Genomic DNA, 24,024 nt, shown 5'->3' on the forward strand with positions numbered 1-24,024 from the left:
CAAGTTCTGGATTTATGCATCAATCCTGCTTGACAACGGTACAAGAATCTGTACCGAAACGTCTCAATAAAGAAGTTATCCATAACAATTTGTCCTATTAGAGCGTTCCGGTATTTGCCTTATGATCTCAGTGACACGATACCAAACCAAAACTAGTAATGTCTCTGCTGCACCCCTTTGCTGGAGCTTGATTTAGTACTGATCCTCATGCGATTTGCATTTGCACAATATATATTTCAGAATGTAAGTGGAAGCAATTAACTGTCAAAAGTTATGTACATTAGATGAAACAAATTGTTGTACAATAAATTTGTAATAATCGTGATATTGGTACTCGATGTCCGAAAATACGTTTTTACTTTCTTCATAAACTCTTACTATCTGAATTCTTGTTTGTAAATAAACATGCAAATATGAAAATCGACATCGTAAACATATCCTTGAACAAACTTCATATGACCTGCACCTGTGCGATTTTGACACACATGTATTTTTCATAAAATTCAGTGACGTCACTTAACAATAGGGGCTGTCAAGTGCATCCGTAGCTTACACCAGCACAGGTTCCAGAAAACAGGGGAACAGGTCCGTTCCAAATTTCTCATGAATACCAAAGAGGAATTGTAATGTTACTGAAAGCATGACAGAAAATGTATTACCTCCTCATACAACAGGAGGATTGTTCTCTCTAATGTTTTCAAAAAACAGTGTTTATGACCAGTATAGGTTCCAGAAAACGCTCCTTGAAAGTTCCATGCAACTAAAGTTCTATTTAAAGTTAATGAGAATTATCACGTTCCCATATAATTTTCCAGATTTTCCGGTGTTCAAAAGTATGAACTGATTGTTTTTTATGAGAATGTCCATTGGTCAGTTACATGTATTTTTCACACAAGAAGTAGTTATAGAAGTCACAACCTGCGTCATGCAGACCAGTAGCATCTATAGAAATACAGTGCTGACCACTCTGTGCTCCGTTTGGCTGGCCGTCTGCCCAATTATTGTACGACATCGCGACCGCAGTTCTCTTCCCAATAAACCCATTCGCCCGTCGGTCGAGTCGGTCTCCTTGGATGTACGCTGTAAAGCAGTGATAACGAGAGGTAAATCTCCTGTCAAAATAATGGTCATATGTTTGCATAAGGAGAATATATATTTATTAAAATGTTGTTCAGATCATTTCACAAAGATAATGTTATTTTAATGTATGCAGAAAAAAATATCTTTTAAACAATACCAACTGCTTTGAGTGACATTTTAGAAGTTGAGAAGTAATATATATATATACTTGTTAAATTCCTTCTGGACAAAAGTACAAAAATGTATACTAAAACATCGCACTTATATCATAAAACCAGGCTTTATCCATATATTTGGCGGTAAAAACCTTTGAGAAATACAAATGTTATACTGCTATCTTCTTCTTTAATAGTATTTGTACCCCTGACAATAATATATTTCATACTTAACCAGAAATACAGACATCAGTTATCTCAGTTGACTTGCTAACAATTTTGGTTCTTTTGGTTTAGATTTCACTCACTCACGACACATGTCTATGTTATAACATTATTTAGTTTTCGATGAAAAACTTTCTGAACCAGATCTTTTATTTTCATATCATTTACAGAATAAAAGGAGAGTGGCTCGTTGATTAACAGGTAACATGTGTTAAAGTAGAAGTCACTGGCAACTGACAATATAAACTTAACTTGCTAAAAGATTTATGTGCACTTCAAGCCTTATGCAGCGGGAGATATCGTTTGCCGCATTTCTTATGTTGCTTAAGGACATACAGTATGGTTCAAAATTATTGAGAATAGCTAAAGCATTTCATATTATTAAACGAGAACAAATCAGATAAAATTGAATGTATTGTGAAAGTGAACTGACCTTTGCATGTTGTGTAGGTAACAGTTTAATATTTTATCAAGTCTCCTTGAGCTTCACGGCACAGTCTAAGACGGGTAGGCATACTTCCTATCAGAGAGGTTAGTGTTTCGTGAGTTATGCTGTCCCAGTATCGGACCACTTCTCTCTTCATGTCTTCAATTTTTGTCGACCCCTTTTGATTCACACATTCCTTCATCATCCCCCAAATGTTCTCAATGGGATTTAAGTCAGGACTATATGCAGGAAATGGTAATGCAGTCACATTTTTCTCCTGAAACCACTGCTTGGCATGTTTTGCGGTGTGTTTAGGAACATTATCTTGCTGCAAAATCCAGTCATTTCCATAAAACACATGTGCACTTGGAAGGAGAAAATTATCTAATATGTTAGTGTAGCGTTGACTTGTCAGATTTCCCTCAAACACAGCGGGGTCGTTCCTAATAAGGATATCCCTCCCCATACATGAAACTTTGGGCTGTATTTAGGTCGTCGATACAACGGTGCTGACGCAGACTTTGTCCATATTTTCACATTATTGGGATATACCCATATTGAGCTTTCATCAGTAAAAATCACATTTTCCCAGTCAAAGTTTTCATGTGCCAAACACCACTCAACACGCCTGTCTTTATGTTCTTGTTTCATGAAAGGAGAAGGAATTCCAGTCTTTTTCTCCCATCCAAGATCAATCAAATTTCTTCTAACTGTAGATTTTGATACAACTGTTGATCCCCTTTCTATCATTTTATACCTGATGTTGGAGATGCTTGCCCTTTGCTTTTTAGACGCTAAAATTCCCAGCCGGACGCGATCTGAGAAGTCCAATTTTCTGGGTCTCCCTGCTCATTTCTGGTGCCCAAAATCCTTTCCCTCTTTAAAATTCTTCCTAATCCTATACACAGTAGAAAGAGGAGTTCCTGTTCTCTCTGCCAATGTATTTACATCATCAATTCCTTGATTACACAACTCAAAAATCAACCTTCTTTTATCTTCAGCAGACATTGTTGACAGTGCTGAGGAAAATGACGTCTGCTACAAATTCAGGGGAGGTAACTCTAATTGTACTATACTCAGTAGGCCAAGATGAGTTACCTCCCTTATACCATTACTTAGTTTTAAGTATCAGTGAATCAGTTGAGGTGTTAGGATAGCTCAAAGTAAGAAGAAAAATTCTCAATAATTATGAACCAGACTATATGTTCTATTGAAAGTTTATTGCAATGAAAATGCTTACTTCAGTTATTTTCTCAAGACATGTCATCACTTAGAAGCCATGCTCTGACGTTTAAATTTAGCACACATACAATTTGACTTACCCATACTAATGTGTTCATTACACTGACGATACTTTCATCTTGATCCCGTATATATGTATACACTCATGTGTTTATAAAATTCTGTAGATTAAGTTGAGGATGTAACATATGTCACTCGTCCGCCTGTACATGTAACTTGCAAAGGACAAATTTAAGGATTAAAATACTTTATACTCGTAGTCTAATAAAACACACACAAAAATATTAACAATATGACTTCACAGACTCCATCGTTCACGTGGAACACGAAACAGACCAACAGATTCTGTTTTAGTGTTGAGTTCAGATTCCCTGGCATTCTATTGTGTTGACATCTCAAACTGTACTTCATCACATGATGTGATGAAAACAGACATTCAACAATAAAAAGAATTATTTACTGACTGAAAAGAAGATCAGACTTGCAATAAAAGGGATTCTTCGGAATCATTTGACCCAGTTAAAGAATAAATCTAAATTTTCCATAAAATTGAAAGGCAAAAACATTTCACGATATCATAAATCAGACAATGATCGTAAATCTGTGTGTACGTCCTTTACATACAAATAGAAATATGCTAGAAAAGGTAACACTGTCAAAATATTAGACATCATATGATCCTGACTGCACGAGTTTTTTTAAGAAATCCTGTTTCTTGTCTGTGTCGACCTTGAGAATATTTGAAGCTCCGTCGCTGATACATTTTTCCTGGCCGCTGCGTATTTCTTGGAGGAGTGGTATTTGTAGCAAACGTCCAAATGAAGTTCATACTTGTAGCCATTCATCACATCGCACACCGGGTTTGCTGGAAGTTAAAACTGAAAGTTAAAATTACAAGGATTGGGTTCTATTGTGCAAGAAAACAATATGTTGTATAATAGTATTCTACGTGAAGATGATGATTGTGTGACGTCATAATATGTAGCACAATGGCGCCATATACTATCAAAGAAAACAAGAAAAGGATATTGATGTGTTAACATATGTAAAATAGTTTTTGGTCTGGGGATGGATTTGGAAACGTCAAGAAAGGACACTGGAAACAAATGTTCTCTTGACTGTTAATTCGTTTTCACATGAGAATTTGGAAATCCGTTAATGTCGTTTGAATGCTTTAAACTGGACTTTTGTTTTATGTATGCCTCCTGGATAACCCATTTGACCATTTTCTGTTTGAGTTAAACTACGCACCTTCGTCCCTCTCTTAATCGTTTACATATGCCAATCAATTCATTAGGTCCAAGTTTGATTAATGTGGAGGCTCTTCAGGATAGAATTTTATTTTGTACTTTTGCATGTATTTATTTCTAGGATGATCCTTAGATGATGTATGTCGAGGCTCACGATGACAGCAAGGAATACCACAGCTATTTTAAGAGTGTCAAGGTTGTTTAACACGATCTGAAATTTGAGGTTGATTTTGATGATAATGGCGTTCTGCTGAACGGTAGGGCGATGGGAGTAAACCAGGGGAAGTACTTCATCAAATCTGCCCAGAGTAGGTTATTTAAGGAGAAACTGTCTGAGAAGCCATTGAATCGTGTGTACATGCACTATGTGGAACAGAACAATAATCCACCCGACTCATTCGCCTGGATGAAATTGGCTGGTCTCAAATGTGAAACTGAGGGACTCCTTTTCCGTCTCACTCACAGTCACTGGAATGTGATTCTGAAAGAAAATGTTTCCATGAAGTGCCGATTGTGCAATGAAATCACATAGACTGTCCAACACCTTGTCAGTGGATGCCCTTCCTTGGCACAAACAGCATATCTTAAAAGACATGATGACATGGATCGCTGAATTATAACCGTCTTCGCCATGCCTGTGGCTTGGTAATATTGACAATACAGCAACTACTTGTTTTTGATGATTTCCAGGGCTATACATTCTTGTCCCTTCATATTTGACGTATAGAATATGACTAATGACCAAATAACCGATTCACAACTGCCAGTGCCTAGTTGCTACAAGCTACATAGGAAGTCTGTCTCCCACATGCAGTTGGCCACCGTAGTTGGACGTTTGAATCAAACATGGTGCTGATGTGTTTCACCACCCTTGGACAAAATTACAAACGAGCATATAGTATGTGCAGGTGATACATTCATTAATCATGAATGCAAACTATTCAATCATGTGATTAAATCTCAACATGTCCCATACAGATATAGAATTGGAATGGTAATATCAATATACATAGGTAAAAATGATAAAAATGATAAAAACGACCTTAGAAACTACAGAGGTATCACACTAACATCTTGCCTTGGTAAACTATTTGAAAAGCTCTTACTCAAACGAATTGAAAACACAACCATCAATATCCCCCGCATTACCTCCAATTTCAGTCGAAGTCAAACTTGTTGCCATGGTAACGCCAAAAAGATTTCCAAAACTATCAAAAGGCACCAGCACACCACTTGACCAATCTATGTGTCAAGTTTAGTGAAGAAATATTGAAGTTTCAGAGTTCTGCTCCGGAAAAGATAAATGTGCACGGACGGACGCACTGACGGACGGGGCGCATTGTTATACCTCCAGCAGAACCCTTTGCGCGGGATAATAAACTGCTACAATTTGGATTTCGAAAAGAGCATGGTGTTATTATGTCTGGGTTTACTCTCATGGAGAGTATACAATAGTTTAACCATAGAGATTCCCATCTTCACAGCCTTTCTCGACAATTCAAAACCTTTCGACAGAATTTGGCACGACGGTTTTTCTATGAGCTTCATGAACTTGGTATTAGAGTATAACAGCCAATCATTTCTTGCATACCATGACGAGAGATCAGAAATGTACTTGATCAAACAAGGTGTTGGACAAGGGAGGGTTATATCCTCTTGGTCTTTTCTCATTTTTTATTAATGACTCAATTGCATCAAAGAAATAAAGGCTCTCTCTCTCTCTTGACCCTTTATGTGAATTTTGTATGAAATGGAACGATAATGAATACTATGTTATGCTATTATGTCTGTGTTATAAGGTGATAACTACCTGCTAATAATAATGATGATTGATATTCAAGCTAGCTCTTGTGAAATATGTTATGTTTAGAACATTTTGTAAATCACTAAACGCTCTGTTAATTGTGTCATTATAATGTTAATGACCACTCTAGATCTGGTCTCATAGCCAAAACATGCGTCATAAACTCGATCTGTTCTGTCACTAACATGTTGAATGTTCACCATATTTTGACAAACGTATCGTAAAGAGAGCGAATGATAGTATTATAACTCTGACATGAAAGGGATTCAAAATTAAACTTACTAATACCACCCTATCTTAGAAACCGTTCAGGCTGTGTCACTGCTTCGTAAATGTTAGTATGATTTTGATGATAGCCAGGGAACGGTGCAGAAATCGTGATGAAATGCGTCGCATTCACAACACGTGAAAGCAAAGTGTAGTTGGAAATATATCTCATTCATTCTGGTTTGAACTTTATCAAATGATATTTATTAACGATCATCTGGAACTTGCACAAAACTCTGGGCAGCAAATCCTCGTGTCTCCTCTTGGCAAGGATTGGGGACTATTCCGTCCTGACCTTCAAGTCAAACAAAATGTGAATTAAAAAAACCAATAAAAAACCGGACCGATTGCTTGTGAGTCTACCACGACAATGTGGTAAAGATCCTATCTTTGAGCAACGTGTTTGTTTTAGAATACTTCGATTTCAAACTTTACAAACTGGCTTTTAGGTATACATAACATATTAGCGGTTGATAATGCAGAGAAGAGGCCTTCATTTTGAGTAACGCTTAATACTACACTTTGAAACAGTGGTATTTAGGTTGATGTAATAAGATTCGATACATATAAACAGAATTCAGAATACATCTGTGAAGTTTATGTATTTAAGTAATTATGTTTTTATAGCCCGTGCGCCGACATCCAGCTCCTCTGCTCAGAGGCGGTTTGTTTTCCCTAGATCACTAGATGTCAATATCAACCCCCTGGGTAGTATACAACTCGACCGCTGGGCGCTATGAGTTCATGTGGCTTTCTCCTCCTAACGAGGTACCCGTTTATAGCTTGGTGGACTGGGACACTTAGTCGCAGTACTTTGACCAAGGCTCACTACACGTAGCTGTACCCGCAACTAGTTGTTTGCACGTATTGATGTGATCATCATCTGGTCATATACAGACGGATTCGAGGGATCTTTTAAGTGCATAGGGTTGTGTACTGTACACTAAGGGTTGTGACTACACAGAACACATAGTCACAGTACTTTGTCTAAGGTCACCGCACGTTGGGGTACCCGCAACTAGGTCTTTGCACGTATTTATGAAGCCGCCGTCTGGTCATATACCAAGGGATTCGTGGGTTCTTTCAAGTTCATAGAATTGTGTATTGTACACTAAGGGTTGTGACAACACTGAAGGAGTCTGCACACAAACTTGACTCCAAGGTTTTCATTCCCGTTTACAAGTGCCCCCGATCCCGACGCCTAAACCGCGCCCCTCAGTGATGTGTATGTGTCTGCAGTCATTGTCATAGAAATAAATCGCTACTTCCGGAGTTCTATGTGAACGTTATTTTCGGTTACCATTATTACTTTGAGGGGCTGAGTAATAATCAGCTCGGTTCGCCCCAACAGTTCGTTGTTGGTCTTGTTGTTCGTATTTGTGAATAATTAATATTTCTATTTCCAAGTTCTTGTTAACAAATTTAAAATGGGAAAATTAGCTTACAGTCAAGATAGACGACTTGACGCAGAGTTACAATTGAACAGTACATCAACTCGTACAATTATGGAATATTTTATGAACACTTCTTTTCTTATTTATATTTGTGGAATGCTGGGTACAAACCAGGGTTAAGTATTCCAACTTATACCAATATGTGCGCACATGCACACGCGCGCACAGGCACACCCCCAGTGTGGTCAGGCGTCATCCTTGATCTGTCCAAGGATGCCTGAACAACCATTTTAAGAAAAAAAACCTTCAGACCAGATTTGAGGTTTTGTGAAGTAATCGTAAAGCACTGTACATCCTGAACACATAAACACGTAAATAACAGCAAGGTACATCCATCTCTACAAGCCCAGACTGTTATTTGTATCACGTCCAGTAAGTCTTCCATACTGGCAATTTATACAAACGGCTGTTCACAAATATCCATACTGACAACAACATTTATTCAGATATTTTATAACACTTCACTACAACTGCTCTCTTAATTAAGTGATGTAGGGATGTTTCCATTGTGGGAACACATAAGCAAGTCTTCCATCGTTAGTATCTTAAAATGTCACGATTAATGTTCACATTACGATCAAATAACTCAAACAAATGACAAGTATTTTGATAACAATGTAATGTGTCTTAAAGAAAACGTTCCGATTCTTTATACATCTGTACTGCTATTAACTGCGAGGTTACCTTCCACTTACGAATTCATACCCCATGAGACTTGGTCGACATGAGTTATACATCAATCAAGGAAGATGTTCATCTATTATAAAATCACAAAGGTTCTGTCCATTCTGTAACACTGTTGAGAATTAATTTCACTTTTTATTTGTTTGTCCTGTATATAATGATTTAAGGCAGATGTATTTCCCGCAATGCCTACGATCACACAAGAATGCTACAAAACTATATTCAATACTTTCAAGTAAAGCATCCCTATTACAACATGAGACAGCTCTATTTATCCATCACGCGCTCATATTGAGAAGAGATTCACTGTAACGTGTGTCATATGGTGCATATGTTGTACATACTATACATATATATTTTGTATATGGACCACTGGCCTTTATGCAATAAACTGATTGGTTGGTTGGTTGGTTGCTTGCTTGCTTGCTTGCTTGCTTGCTGGCTTGCTTGCTTGCTTGCTTGCTTGCTTGGTTGCTTGGTTGGTTGCTTGCATGGTTGGTTGCTTGGTTGGTTGGTTGTATTTAGCTTTGATAGAAATGGATCGCCGGGAATTTGACATCAACAGTTGAAACAGAAATAAGTCAAACTCTTGTGCATGCGAATGTTCTAAAAACTAAGATGTGTTAACTGATGCTGCGCTTACCCTTAATACGATAATTGCAAAATCCAGTACGTTTTGCGTCGGATCCCACCTGTGATTCGAACCCACGTTACCAGAGTCAGGCACCTACTGGCCAACACGTAGAGTCAGGGATCCAACCTACTCAACCGTCTCGGTTTCCACAAAATGGAAGTCTGGTAACTGGTACTCTAGATCACCTGCCACTCTAGGTACCTTGTGTACCACTGAGACAAGTGTAAACAAATATGCTCATTCACTTCCACAGCAGTTTGTTAAAGGTAATCTGATTAGGGATTATTTGTGTAAAATGCATTTGTTCAGTGAAGGCTGCGATTGTAAATAGATTTGTATCGTCATGAACCCTACCATGTTAGAAATGTTGCACATTGTCTAAGATACGCATCGTTAGGCCACTATTTGTATGACTGACTTGCGTAGATTGAAAACCATTAAGTCACACGACCACTTAAACACACAAGCAATCCCTCAAACAATCATCTTTCATGAGGTGTACATGTATCCATCAGTTCCTGATTAAATTTATTTTAAAAATCACTTGAATCAGATAATGATATTTTCCAATGCCTGAGCACAGTGTTACTTGCTCTGTACATACACAATTACCACATTTGGCTCTGTTCAGCTGACGATATTACGTTGACAGACTGAGCAATAATCATTTTGGTTCTGTTCAACTAACAATATTACATTCAGGGACTGAGTAATAATCAGTTTGGCTCTGTTCAGCTGACGATATTACTTTGAGGGACTGAGTAATAATCAGTTTGGCTCTGTTCAGCTGACGATATTACTTTGAGGGACTGAATAATGATCAGTTTGGCTCTGTTCAGCTGACAATATTACTTTGAGGGACTGAGTAACAGTCAGTTTGGCTCTGTTCAGCTGACAATATTACTTTGAGGGACTGAATAATGATCAGTTTGGCTCTGTTCAGCTGACAATATTACTTTGAGGGACTGAGTAATAGTCAGTTTGGCTCTGTTCAGCTGACAATATTACTTTGAGGGACTGAGTAATAGTCGGTTTGGCTCTGTTCAACTGACAATATTACTTTGAGGGACTGAGTAATAGTCTTCGACTGACGTTTTTCTCCAGAAACAATAATTAGAATACTGCTGAATGACGCTTAAGATAACTTACAGACAGTTATGTGTTAGTCAGTGTAACGTGGACGGGAATTTGGCCAACGCGGAGCCAACATGTGTAAAATAGTTGTCTTTTGACTTGTCTTAAACCCTTTCCAGCTAGTGTCAATCTGTGTGTGAAACGGACAGTTAAATTGAACACAGTGAAATACGACATTTCTTATAAAAACTCAAAACAAGCATAAATTGTATAAATGCTGTATTCAGGCAAAATATGTGTCCCAAGAATATTATAAAGTAAAAGCAACAAGCAGCACCAAAATGGCTTATTCGTACGACCTATATACATTTCACAGAAGAAACACTCTCACGATATCGCAAGGGAGATTACTCGTGTTATCAGATAATTGCAGATGACTAGACTTACCAGCTAACTACAGATGGCTACAGTTACCAGATAACTATATGTGGCTACTAGTTAACAGGACAACTACAGGGTAGAGTTACCACTTAATTACAGATAGCTAGAGTTACCAGACGTACATATGGCTAGACTTACCAGATGCCTGCAGATAGCTAGAGGTACCAGATCACTACATATGGCTAGATTTACCAGATGCCTACATATAACTACATATGGCTAGATTTACCAGATAATTACACATGACTACAGATAACTACAGATGCCTAGAGGTACCACATGAGTACATGTGGCTAGGTTTACCAGATAACTACAGAGACCACAGTTATCAGATAACTACAGATGGCTACAGACAACAACAGGTGTATAGAGTTACGTGACAACTACCGATGGCTAGAGGTACCAGATGGCTACAGAGACCACAGTTATCAGATAACTACAGATGGCTACAGACAACAACAGGTGTATAGAGTTACGTGACAACTACCGATGGCTAGAGGTACCAGATGGCTACAGAGACCACAGTTATCAGATAACTACAGATGGCTACAGACAACAACAGGTGTATAGAGTTACGTGACAACTACCGATGGCTAGAGGTACCAGATGGCTACAGAGACCACAGTTATCAGATAACTACAGATGGCTACAGACAACAACAGGTGTATAGAGGTACGTGACAACTACCGATGGCTAGAGGTACCAGATGGCTACAGAGACCACAGTTATCAGATAACTACAGATGGCTACAGACAACAACAGGTGTATAGAGTTACGTGACAACTACCGATGGCTAGAGGTACCAGATGGCTACAGATAACTACAGATGGCTACAGATAACTTCAGATCGTTAGTGTTACGAGATAAATACAGATGGCTAGAGTTACTAGATAATTATATATGGCTAGAGTTACCAAATAACCACAGATGGCTAGAGTTGCCAGATAACTACTGATGAACACAAACTCATGAACAGCAAATTTAAATTAGCGTCAAGCTAAATTGAAGAATTACTGATGATCACTTTATGGCCTTTGATATATTTACATGTGAATGACATATCATAGTGCCTGATATCTCGCAGTTATAACACTCTATCAATGATAGGGACATTGCCGCTCTTCACAACATTATCAACCTCCGAAAGCTAGTTTCGTTTGCCATCCCTGGAAAATATTCACGTGAAACTACCTTTGAGGTGTTCAACTGGGAGAAGCAGCACCATCATATCATCCTAACGGGTACCCATTTAGTGCTGAGTGAGATAGGCTTAAATAAATGTCACTTGGATAAAGCGATTCCACGTGTATGGATCGATTCCCAAGCTATTGAACGGGTCATCCATCAATCTACTCCACAACGGCGATGTGGAACCACACTTGAGCACGCGAGTGAATTCAGCTAGTGTTACAGGGGCTGGGCTCAAAAATCAAACAGTGTTCTCTAAGATAGCTATAGCAGGCAAGTCTCGTGTATGTTTCCAAGAAATGCCCTTTAGCAATATTGTACAACTAGCTTGTTGTTCACAACAGGAAAGGAGGGCATACAGCATCAGGGAGATGGCACTGAGATTGAAAGGGTCGACTTTCGGAAGCGGGCACAGTGATGCAGGTGATGTAATAATAATAATGATAATGGATAGCATTTATGTAGCGCTAATCTCCGAAAGGACTCTTTGCGCATTTCTCTCACAAAAATTGGATGGAAAAGTACACATTAAGGGAAAGCCTGTTTGAATAGGAATGTTTTTAAACCAGTCTTGAATGAACTTAGGAATTGCGCAGTTCATTTGGAAGAGCGCAGTTCATTTGGAAGAGCATTCCAGACTGAGGGCGCACTGTATTTGAAAAAGCGCTGTCCTGCTGACTTTAAGTTGTATTTTGGGACTTTTAACAGTTTCTCACTGGAAGAACGGAGAGTTCGTGGAGCCTTGTATGTAGATCAGACTGACAATGGAGTGCAGCTACCAGTGGTCACAGCAACTCTGTGTTTTGAACTTGGTCCTATCTCTTGTAGTTGGAGTAATTGGAGTAGCCGTTGTCGGTGTCGCCACCTCTCATGAGTTTGTTGTAGGATTTCTCCAGTTCCTTGAACTTCGGTCTCTGCTTTGGTTCATGCTCCCAGCACCTCTGCATCATATCGTAGTTCCTGCAATGAAGATACTGTCATGTGAAGCAGGAGGACATCAGGACTAGCAGATATGTTAACGTATTTCGTTACAACATACGTCTCTAGTCAGTATATACACGTATCTCCAGGAAAGATATACACACGAAACTAGTCACAATACGTGTCTATAGCAAGTATACACACGTATCCCGTTACAACACGTGTCTCTGGGGAAAATACACACGAGTTTCGTTCCAGCGCGTGTCTCTGGGCAAGATGTGCCCGTGTCTCTAGGCACTATATACACACGTCGTTACAACACGTACCTCTAGGAAAGATATACATGTATGTCGTTAGAGCACGTGTCTCTAGGCACTATATACACACGTCGTTACAACACATACCTCTAGGAAAGATATACATGTATGTCGTTAGAGCACGTTCTCTAGGCACTATATACACACGTCGTTACAACACATACCTCTAGGAAAGATATACATGTATGTCGTTAGAGCACGTGTCTCTAGGCACTATATACACACGTCGTTACAACACATACCTCTAGGAAAGATATACATGTATGTCGTTAGAGCACGTGTCTCTAGGCACTATATACACACGTCGTTACAACACATACCTCTAGGAAAGATATACATGTATGTCGTTAGAGCACGTGTCTCTAGGCACTATATACACACGTCGTTACAACACATACCTCTAGGAAAGATATACATGTATGTCGTTAGAGCACGTGTCTCTAGGCACGATGATATTAGTTACAATGTGTTGAATGGACTGAACTCGGACACATGATAAATCTCCATATCAAATTCGCGAACACGTGGTAACGAATTTATCTCAACGAGCACCCTCACTAAATGCTCTAAATCTGGATTGCAAGAATGAGACAATCAAGCTGGCGGTCAGTTGTGTCTGTATACATTTTTTATTAGTGAACACCCAATGTTTTGGTTCATACCATTGCATTCAGCACACAAAAGGTCGGTCTAGAACCGTGCAACGGTTCTCAGTGATGGCATGGGTCTCTGGAGAGATTTGACTCCAACGAGAACGTCTGTAGTCCTTTTGGCTCAAAAGCGGACAGGTGAATTGTAGTTCAGCTCGAAAACTAATAAACCTAACATACTCAATGAGACGCTGATCATAATCAGAACATCATACCAACTCTGTGAGGTTTTCGCAGAATATTTTTCCTTAAAATAAACAAGTTGTCTAACAAACTGTCATTAAAATATTGACACAGTTCACTGTTTGTCACGAGGGAGGAGTGCAGAGAAAGGGACTGCCAGGTGTGCGTGAAAGCATAGGGACAGCACAGCATAGGTTCAAGATCAGCCCTTCATCGAGTATATTATGCTTATTAGTTTTCGAGTGACATTGCATTTCATCGGTCTGCTTTTGAGACAAACGGATTATAGTGTTTGTTTACAAACAATGCAAACAAGGGCGATAACTTTTGACATGTTGTTACTAGGGACGCGCGCGATCCAGTTTAACATTATACCTACGGCATGTGACAGGTTTTGACCAATGAATAGCCGACTGCTGTGCTGTGCAAGTCGCGATAAACACGTATGCCGTTACGACACATATATTTAGACAAGATATACATGTAGATATAACATATAATCCATTTTATAATGACGTTTGTATAAACGATACAAACAGATTTCGTTAAAAAAACAACGTCCGCAGGAAGTATATACAGGTATATCACCATAACGCACACCCTAGGTCATCCCGACACACATTTCTCTTCAAACATGTTACATGTAATTCGTGATACTCACGTGTCGTCAGCAAATTCTGGACGTGCCATTCTGTGACCTGCCTTGACCTTCAGCGGCAAGTCGCCTGTCTTTAAGCCAGGATAAGGGTTGTCACCTGAAAGGTTGAAGTACTTAAAATAAGAAGATGTACGCTCGCTCAACCTGATACAGTACATAGAATAGACCCCCATCACCTGACTGATTATAGAGAGTACACCCTACATCTTCTGGGGATATGAAATACACCAGCACCTCCTGACTGACTACTGAGTATATACAATCCTCATCTACCCCATTCCTGAGGATATACAATACACCAGCACCTCCTGACTGACTACTGAGTATATACAATCCTCATCTACCTCATTCCTGAGGATATACAATACACCAGCACCTACTGACTGAGGTACTGAGTATATACAGTCCTCATCTACCTCATTCCTGAGGATATACAATACACCAGCACCTCCTGACTGACTACTGAGTATATACAATCCTCATCTACCTCATTCCTGAGGATATACAATACAACAGCACCTACTGACTGATTACTGAGTATATACAGTCCTCATCTACCTCATTCCTGAGGATATACAATACACCAGCACCTACTGACTGAGGTACTGAGTATATACAGTCCTCATCTACCTCATTCCTGAGGATATACAATACACCAGCACCTCCTGACTGACTACTGAGTATATACAATCCTCATCTACCTCATTCCTAAGGATATACAATACAACAGCACCTCCTGACTGATTACTGAGTATATACAATCCTCATCTACCTCCTTCCTGAGGATATACAATACACCAGCACCTACTGACTGAGGTACTGAGTATATACAATCCTCATCTACCTCATTCCTGAGGATATACAATACACCAGCACCTCCTGACTGACTACTGAGGATATACAATCCTCATCTACCTCCTTCCTGAGGATATACAATACACCAGCACCTCCTGACTGACTACTGAGTATATACAATCCTCATCTACCTCATTCGTGAGGATATACAATACACCAGCACCTACTGACTGAGGTACTGATTATATACAATCCTCATCTACCTCATTCCTGAGGATATACAATACACCCAGCACCTCCCGACTGAGTATATGCAATACACCCTGCACCTCCTGACTGACTGTGTAAACTCTATCTCCTGAGTGAGTGTATGCAACGAAACCTGACCCTTCTGACTGATTATATACAATACACTGTACCTCCTGACTGAGTATATACACTGCACCTCCATCCTCTTAGTATATACAACACACCCTTCACCTCCTGACTGAGTATGTAGAATTTATCCTCCACATCCTGACGGAATATATACAATACGCCCTCTGTTTCCTGACTGAGTACATACAGTACAGCCTCCACCTCCTGGCACATTAGTAAACATACCATATGATTAAAATGTATACATGTTAAAGTTAATGACTAGTCAGGAAAAGTGTATATTTCCTGGTTCATTCAGAAAATGAACACATTTCCAGAAAGAGGGCCTGGTTTTCTTACACATTACAACTTTGACCTCACTGATATGCAGTCAGTGACTAAATGTGACCACCGTTGGATCATGGTGTAAACACACAAAGTATTCTGCATGCATTTCATACACTCTCCATGTCCTTCTGGGAGACTGTCTTACCTAGGGAGAAGATCTCCCACAACACGACGCCGAAGGACCACACGTCACTCTTCTCTGTAGCATCTCTGGTTGACTTGAAGCACTCAGGGGCCATCCATCGGACTGGAATACGCTCCTGGAACACACAGTGAGACTAATAGCCTTAAAGCATCCTGATCCATGAGACCTTTCCTTCTGACTACCATTCTGACACGTTCTCCACACCTGTTTACGCCCACGCCCATTGCGACTCCCTTCTCCCACAGGCCTCCAAAAACATTTGTTAAATGCCCTCCTAATACAATCACAATAAAGGCCTCTTACCACATGTTCATAAGAATGTAACATCACCAAACCATTCCTGTCCACTCATCCCCACACCCATCAACCCCATATCGTTCAACAATTCACTAACATCCCATAAACCACTCCGCAAGCTTGCAATAATTACTTGAGGCATATACACCTTTGATATTTGTTTTGTATATTTGGTTGGATCATTCGGGTGCACCATACATTGATTTCAGATAATTACGTGCTATGATTAAAGGTGAAAATCACATGCAATACGTAAACCCGTGATTAAACAAATATTGAATCTTTAAAAAGTAATCCGTGTCAATATGCAAATATACGCCCTCAAGCTCTTGTCATGTGGATTGCTGGCATGCAGTTGGGGTCCATTGCAATAGGTGTTTGTCTGGCATCCATCGACTATCAACAGACTCCATGGAAGATACTAACTACCCCTTAACGTCAATGTCAGTATTTGGATCGATCACGGGTGACAGCTTCTAGGGAGGATACAGCCCTTCCCAGAACGGCAAGACTTCATCGGTTTATTTCAAGGAGCATGTCATGTTGCATGTAGGATTGGCGTTCACGTCGGCGTTTGTCTAACAGTAAGGATCGGACCAGAAATTCGTTCTTAAACTCAGCGCCATATGTCGCCACAAACCATATGTCGATTATTTTGCTCGGGTTACCCCTCACATATCTTAAAACTTGAACTTGTGACGATCAAAATCTGATTGCAAAATGAACCCTAAAATCAGACTTACTCAGTCTCTCCAACTTCTGATTTTGGACTCAACTCACCCTCCTACTGGTGTCAGCAGCCTCGTCATCTCCATCTTCTGACATGATGGTAGGGCCAAACCCGGCAATTCGCACGTCAAGCAGGAAGGTCAGCAGGATGTTCCTTGCCGCAAGACGCCGATGAACGATCTGAGGCGGATGCGGAGATATTGGGTACATTCTTACCATTATTATTTTAGTACCACTAGTATTAGTGGGGGATGGGGCAGGGAGAAGTAACAGTAGCAGTAGTAGCAAATATCAGTTATGCGCATCATTTATTGGTTCCGGGATTTCAGAAATATACAGTAGCTGTACAGTCGTTTTGAGAGAGTACATCTTGCCTGGCCAGAGAAAAGATGAAATAGGCTTTGTATCTTTTATTAATTGTTATATGTGCCACATTAGCCATATCCAAGTGACAAGTTAGAGTAACTTGTACACATCATCTTTTTTGTCATGAACTGACGTATCTGTCATACCCCAACTTGTGCCAGGTAAGCCATTCCTTGAACAATTCCATGAGCCAGCTGGAACATCCGCTCTAGAACGTCATCCGTCACTGCACCCTTCTGTTGGACCAGCCAGGTCTTCATGGACCCCATCTCACAGTACTCCAACACCATCACCGGACCCCCTGAAATGCAGAGCCTCATCTTACAGTACTCCAACATCATCACCCGTCCCCATGAAACGTATAGTCTCATCTCACAGTACTCCAACATCATCACCCGTCCCCATGAAACATATAGCCTCCTCTCACAGTACTCCAACATCATCACCCGTCCCCATGAAACGTATAGCCTCCCCTCACAGTACTCAAACATCATCACCCGTCCCCATGAAACGTATAGCCTCATCTCACAGTACTCAAACATCATCAACTCACAGCATTCAGCCACCATCACTGGATCCATGCTATTTAGACGTCAATGCACTGACGTCCTTGACGTATGTATCGCTCATTTCAATGGGAGCACATTTACCCGAAATATGGGTACATCTCTTTGTACATTGTATTCTCATCCGTGATATGCATATCCTCGTTCAAATCGTCGTCCGGGCCGAAGACCTGGGTTCGATTCCCCACATGGACACAAATGTGAAACCCATTTCTGGTGTTCCTCGCCATGGCAATACATGTATAGCTAAAACCCCAACCACTCACTAACTCACTCGCCCGAGCTAGTTATAAAGACTTACAAACGTCATTGTCCACGACAGCACCGACCATTCTGAGGATGTTGCGGTGTTCACCAACCTCATTCAGGTAATAGAGGATCTTGCCTTTCATCAGCTGGCGGTCTCCATCATCATAGTTCTCTGTGGAAAGATGAAAAGGAGTTCTGTACGTTATGTTTTGGCAATTTAATTTCAATACATTTTTTATTCCAGATATTTTAACGAAGGTGTACTTTCGTCAATATTTCAGAAATGATACTGACGTGTAACCTATAATATTTTTTAAGATTTTGAAAGATTGAAAAACGCAGATGAAATGCACGTTGCTTCATACAAACAATTGTCACAGTAACCTTTCAGCATCTTGGCGACGACAGTCTCGGCGTTACTGCCTGCCCGTGAGAGGGTTGCCTTGTAGATCTTAGCGAACTTCCCTTCGGTTATCATCGTGTCGAGCGTCAGTCTTTCTGAAGACAGCTGCACTCCTATCGGAATGTCGTAGTCGTTGCCACCGTACACGTAAATGTCGTCATCAACAGCCTTGCCTCGCACCTGCGTTTATACGTTAAGATAATGTATAATAAAAATCACCTGCTTCAAACAATTATCAGAACCAGAAGTTGGTTGGGTGGTTGTTTTGTCTAAGGCCGCACTCAGAAATATTCCACCTATACCGCGGCGGTGTGTAAATAATCCAGTCTGGACCAGCCAATCTAGTAATCAACATCAATCTACGCAATTGGGATGTCAGTGGCGTCACTCTATTGTCTCGCCAGGTTCCCCATTTACAACAAGTGCACAAGGTATTTTCTGAGGAATTATTTCTAAAGTATATTATCGTTGGATAGGTTTAATCACGTCCGATCCCGTTAGTTACGAGGGTTACTGAAGATCAGTTCTAACCGGGAAATTCATGGGTTAAAAACCAGAAGTAAGGGTATGAATGATAACTCACAGATTGTTTGGATAATGCACACATAGAAATTTTGAATGAGTTTGAATGTGAACGATTAGAAATAGGGTCGCATATGTGTCCAATTTAATTTTAGGAATTACAGAATGTTTGGCGCTATCGTACATTATAAGTCGTTCACTGGTCGCGAGGGGGCCAGTGAACAACGTATTTATCTTACCGAACACCTGAATTTTAGTTTGAACTGTTTGAAGCACTTCTATTGAATGCGACATTTTGCAGACGACACAAGGTAAACAGATTTAGAGTTATCTCCCTTCCATTGATTTTCAATCGCAAAACATCGGTAATTTGCATGATTCATGTGTGATTCAATGTTATTCGAGGTAAAAAAGTACTACCATAAAGCACCAGAAGAGTTCGGAATTCCCAGCGGTGTACATGGAAAATAATACATCGCCTGTAAGCGGGGTACATTTAAAACAATAGAATAGCGCTTAGCCATTCAGAAAGCGACATTCATGTGTGAGGTACGAGGGGAAGTCAATATGTTCATAGGACTCGATATAAAACAGAACACAATGGTTGTGATATTGGTTTTATTTTTCAATATAGTCTCCCTGAACCTCGATGCATTTGCCCATTTGTCTTTGAGACTGTCTATGCCCTTGAAATAGAAGTCTTCAGATTGGTCCCTCAGCCACGCCTCTGTTGTTGCCTTGAGGTCATCATCATTGGCAAATCTTGTTCCACGCAAGTGAGATTTCAAATTGCGAAACAGATAGTAGTCGCTGGGGGCCAGATCTGGACTGTATGGGGGATGGTTTAGTTGTTCGAAGCCACATTGTTGAAGAGAAGCTTGTGCAACACGGCTCTTGTGGACTGGTGCATTGTCGTGGAGAAGCATGACTCCAGCTGTCAACTTCCCACGCCTCTTCTCTTTGATGGCCGCTCTCAATCTTTTCAACAAGTCAGCATAGTAAGCCCCTGTGATCGTAGTTTTAGGTGGTTTATAGTCTATGAGAATCACACCCTTTGAATCCCAGAAAACGGTTGCCATGATCTTGCCAGCAGAAGGTTGTGTTTTGAAATTCTTGGGTGCAGGAGAATGCTTGTGCTTCCACTGCATGGATTCTTGTTTGGTTTCAGGATCCCAGTGATGAATCCAGGTTTCATCCCCAGTAACCAGACGAGCATGAAAGTTATCAGGATCAGCGTTGTAGATGTCCAACAGCTCACGACTGGATTCAACTCTCTGGTGACGATCATGTGCATTTAGGTTACGAGGGACCCATCTTGCGGATACCTTGGACATGTGCAGGTGTTCATGGATCACTGTGCAAACACTTCCATGTGAAATGCCACACGCTGAAGCTATCTCGTCCGCCTTTATTCTCCGATCGGACATAATTAAGCGTTGGATCCGGGCAATTGTATCTTCTGTAATGGCTTCAGAAGGTCTTCCTGACCGTGGGTCATCTTCCAAGGAGCTGCGACCTCGCTTAAACTCAGCTGACCATTTTGCCACAGTGGAATATTGAGGGGCTTCCTCGCCATACACATTGATCATGCGTTTGTGGATTTCGGTTGCATTCACACCTTCTTTAGTGAGAAACTTGATAACTGCACGAAACTCAGTTTTGGAGGTTTCCATGATTTGTGCAGGGTAATCGTCTTTTAAAGGCTCTAACTCTCAAGTAAATGCTCGAGGAAGGTTGGGTATCAGTATACAGAGTCACAGATGAATCAACTCAATAATGACACCAATGACAACATCACCAAGGATATATCAGCACCCACTTCTATGAACTTATTGACTTCCCCTCGTAAGATAAACGGCAATGTAGTGGCGGGGAAATCAAACCCTTCTGAACGTGCGAATAAAGGAGCTAGCCGCTTTTGTGCGAGGTTTGGTTTCTTTCTTGCTCAGGATAACAGCCATGATGAATATGTGCCCAGTTACATTTCAGGAATTCCAGAGTGTTAAGCACATGAGTACATAAGACAATGTAATAGCGGGGGAATCAATTATGCAAACCTTTCTGGACATGCGAGCGAAGGCGGTAGCTGCTTTGGTGCGAGGTTTGGCTTCCTTCTTGCCCAGGAGAACAGCCATGATGCCAAGATGCCACAGAAGGAACACGCCGACCGCGATCACCACCAGCAGGATAACGCCTGAACAAAACAGATAAACCTGAACTGTGCTTCTCACTTTGGATTAGGTAACTCTTGCTTTCCCAGAATAACCGCTTTTGAGGTTTCACTTTTCTCTAGGAAGACCTCTTCCCGGGTTTTCTTTTTCGTTAGTAAGACCTCTTCCCAGACTTTACTTTGTATAATCATCTTTTCCTAACTCTGTATGAACATCAACATTCAAATGATATATGAGTGTTTGAAGTCAGTTGAAAAGTATCGCTCAAGATTAAGCTCAAGGTGCAAATGTTTTCTCTAGCAAGACAGGAACTACTACTCACAGATCTGTAGGCAGACACTCTACCACACAGCCACAGGACCGACGAAAGAAGTGGGTTTGAATTATCGATTTATGGCTACTGTCACTAAATTGATTTACGTACGCTTCTGTTAGTGTTATGAAACTTCATTAAATGATCATCTACATTGTAACTATCCATCAGAGCCAGTATATATGTTAGAGAAAACACTTCTTCTCGGTTTTGAAAGACAATGAAAACTATCAAAACCTCGGAGGCGTGTTTTCTCCTATACATATCCCTTCAAAACAGATTGCATGAGCGAGTTTGGTCATTATTTTCAGTTGAAAAGTCTCTTATGATTTGTGAATATGTCATCTACGTGCATTAAATTTTGAACATGTCACGAGGGGCTAGAGGGCTAGGAAACTGATCAGGGCTGACCACCGAGGGTCGAACAATTTTGTCCATGCCGCGCAGCCATGTGGAATCACACTTACAGTTTACACATGTATGTAATCAAGACGAATCAGTTATTCTCTGACTCATAGTAGTGTCGGACTACACCCGATGCAATCAGTCCCCACGAAGAGTGATGTGTTGCACTAACACATGACAATACTTACTGATAGCCACGCCCGCCTTCCCCCCAGCAGTGAGACCTGTGGACTGAGGGGCCGGTCCTGTTGACAGCATACAGATAATGTTTTACCCAAGTTAGAGACAGGATACACATACCTAATACAGAGACAGTAGAGACAGGATATAGTCAGTTCAAGGATAAATGTTGTCATACACGTTCACAAGTGGCTAAAGGGCATTTGTAAAAGGACAGTATTTTGGGAGCATGGCAAATGTGGTTAAAACATAATGTTTTTACTTCCAGAAGAAGAATCGGATTGCTAAACAAGCAATATATTGCTCATGTTAATACCGCTCCGGGACACAAATAACTTAGATAAACAGTCGTGAGGAGAAGAGCATGCAACGGTCTGCTTCTTACTGCAAGAAACGGCAGTATAACATCAGTTGTATCAGCATCATGCAGAACAATGAATGCATGAATGAATGAATGAATGAATGAATGAATGTCTTTATTTCCTCCAAAATACATTCGAAGATTAAGCATTTATGATATCAGTCAACTACATATATACATATGATATTAATAAAGCACATATATTTATAGCAGATGGATATTTACATGAGTGGTAGTTTAGAAAGTATACATCAAAGAGTCTTTTAAGGCATAGATATAGTTTGAAAAGTTTAATGTGATGGTTTGCCACGCTGCTTCGTCAAGGCCAGGGATCTGAAGTTTGGCACCACAAAAGAGTACAAGGGCATCTTCATCATCCAGCATTTCAATTAATACATATACATCTATATCCAGTATGTCAAGTAGTGTCATATAAAAATTATTTCGTTGGCTCATTACAGATTCACTATGTAAAATAAGGTGGGCATCATGGTCATGGCAGTACGTATTACAAAGCGTACATTCCTTTGAGAATTTGGCTTTAAAGCCGACTAGTACAGTAAGTTGTATACTGGCTTTATAATCTGGGTACAAATACATTAGAGTGTAAAGTCTATGTAGACTCAGTGTTTGGTGTATTACAGCATATCTGGACATATCTTCTCTTATGTAGAGTCTCAGTTTCCATTGAGCTTCTTCATAAGAGAAGATAGAACATACAACTATTCTTCTCCAAACTGTCTTTGACGGAAAAATACCTGTTTCCACATAAGTTACTACATATATCAGTAGATTGTACTTCCGTACAGTGCATAACAAAGTGTTGCAAATACTGCGTGAGTGAATATCTAAGTGAACTGTGAGTGATAAGAACGCACAGAACAGCGTTTTCGTTGATGAATGACAAGCGTTGTTACATAATCTTCCTAGGAATAGCAATCTACACTTATCAATGTATCCAACCATTGTCCAGAGACCTAGGTTGGCACAGAATCTGTTGACATACGTCTGTTGAACCCTTGAATACATTTAGCAAAATATCGTTGGGTATTTTCCAGCAGATCAATGTTTTTGCCATATAGCGGAGGCATGGTTTCACAGCCATAGAAACTTGTAGGTAAAACCATTCTTTTCCATATATTAGCACATGTAACAGGATGTAA

General features: G+C 40.2%; 1 protein-coding gene across 1 annotated transcript in view; it reads right to left on the minus strand.

Annotated features, from left to right (window-relative positions):
- Positions 1-10,558: 10,558 nt before the first annotated feature.
- LOC137295954 (uncharacterized) overlaps positions 10,559-24,024 on the minus strand; it is a 38,927-nt gene continuing 25,461 nt past the window's right edge. The window contains exons 14-22 of the mRNA XM_067827551.1: positions 22,509-22,565; positions 21,489-21,625; positions 18,891-19,089; positions 18,559-18,678; positions 17,838-17,992; positions 17,377-17,505; positions 16,300-16,414; positions 14,658-14,751; positions 10,559-12,885 (exon numbers count right to left, since the gene is read on the minus strand). Coding sequence (XP_067683652.1) covers positions 12,741-12,885; positions 14,658-14,751; positions 16,300-16,414; positions 17,377-17,505; positions 17,838-17,992; positions 18,559-18,678; positions 18,891-19,089; positions 21,489-21,625; positions 22,509-22,565 — 1,151 coding nt within the window. The 3' untranslated portion in view covers positions 10,559-12,740. The remainder of the gene's footprint in view (positions 12,886-14,657; positions 14,752-16,299; positions 16,415-17,376; positions 17,506-17,837; positions 17,993-18,558; positions 18,679-18,890; positions 19,090-21,488; positions 21,626-22,508; positions 22,566-24,024) is intronic.

The sequence above is a fragment of the Haliotis asinina genome, chromosome 9, assembly GCF_037392515.1.
Source record: "Haliotis asinina isolate JCU_RB_2024 chromosome 9, JCU_Hal_asi_v2, whole genome shotgun sequence".
Classification (NCBI taxonomy): Eukaryota; Metazoa; Mollusca; class Gastropoda; order Lepetellida; family Haliotidae; genus Haliotis; species Haliotis asinina.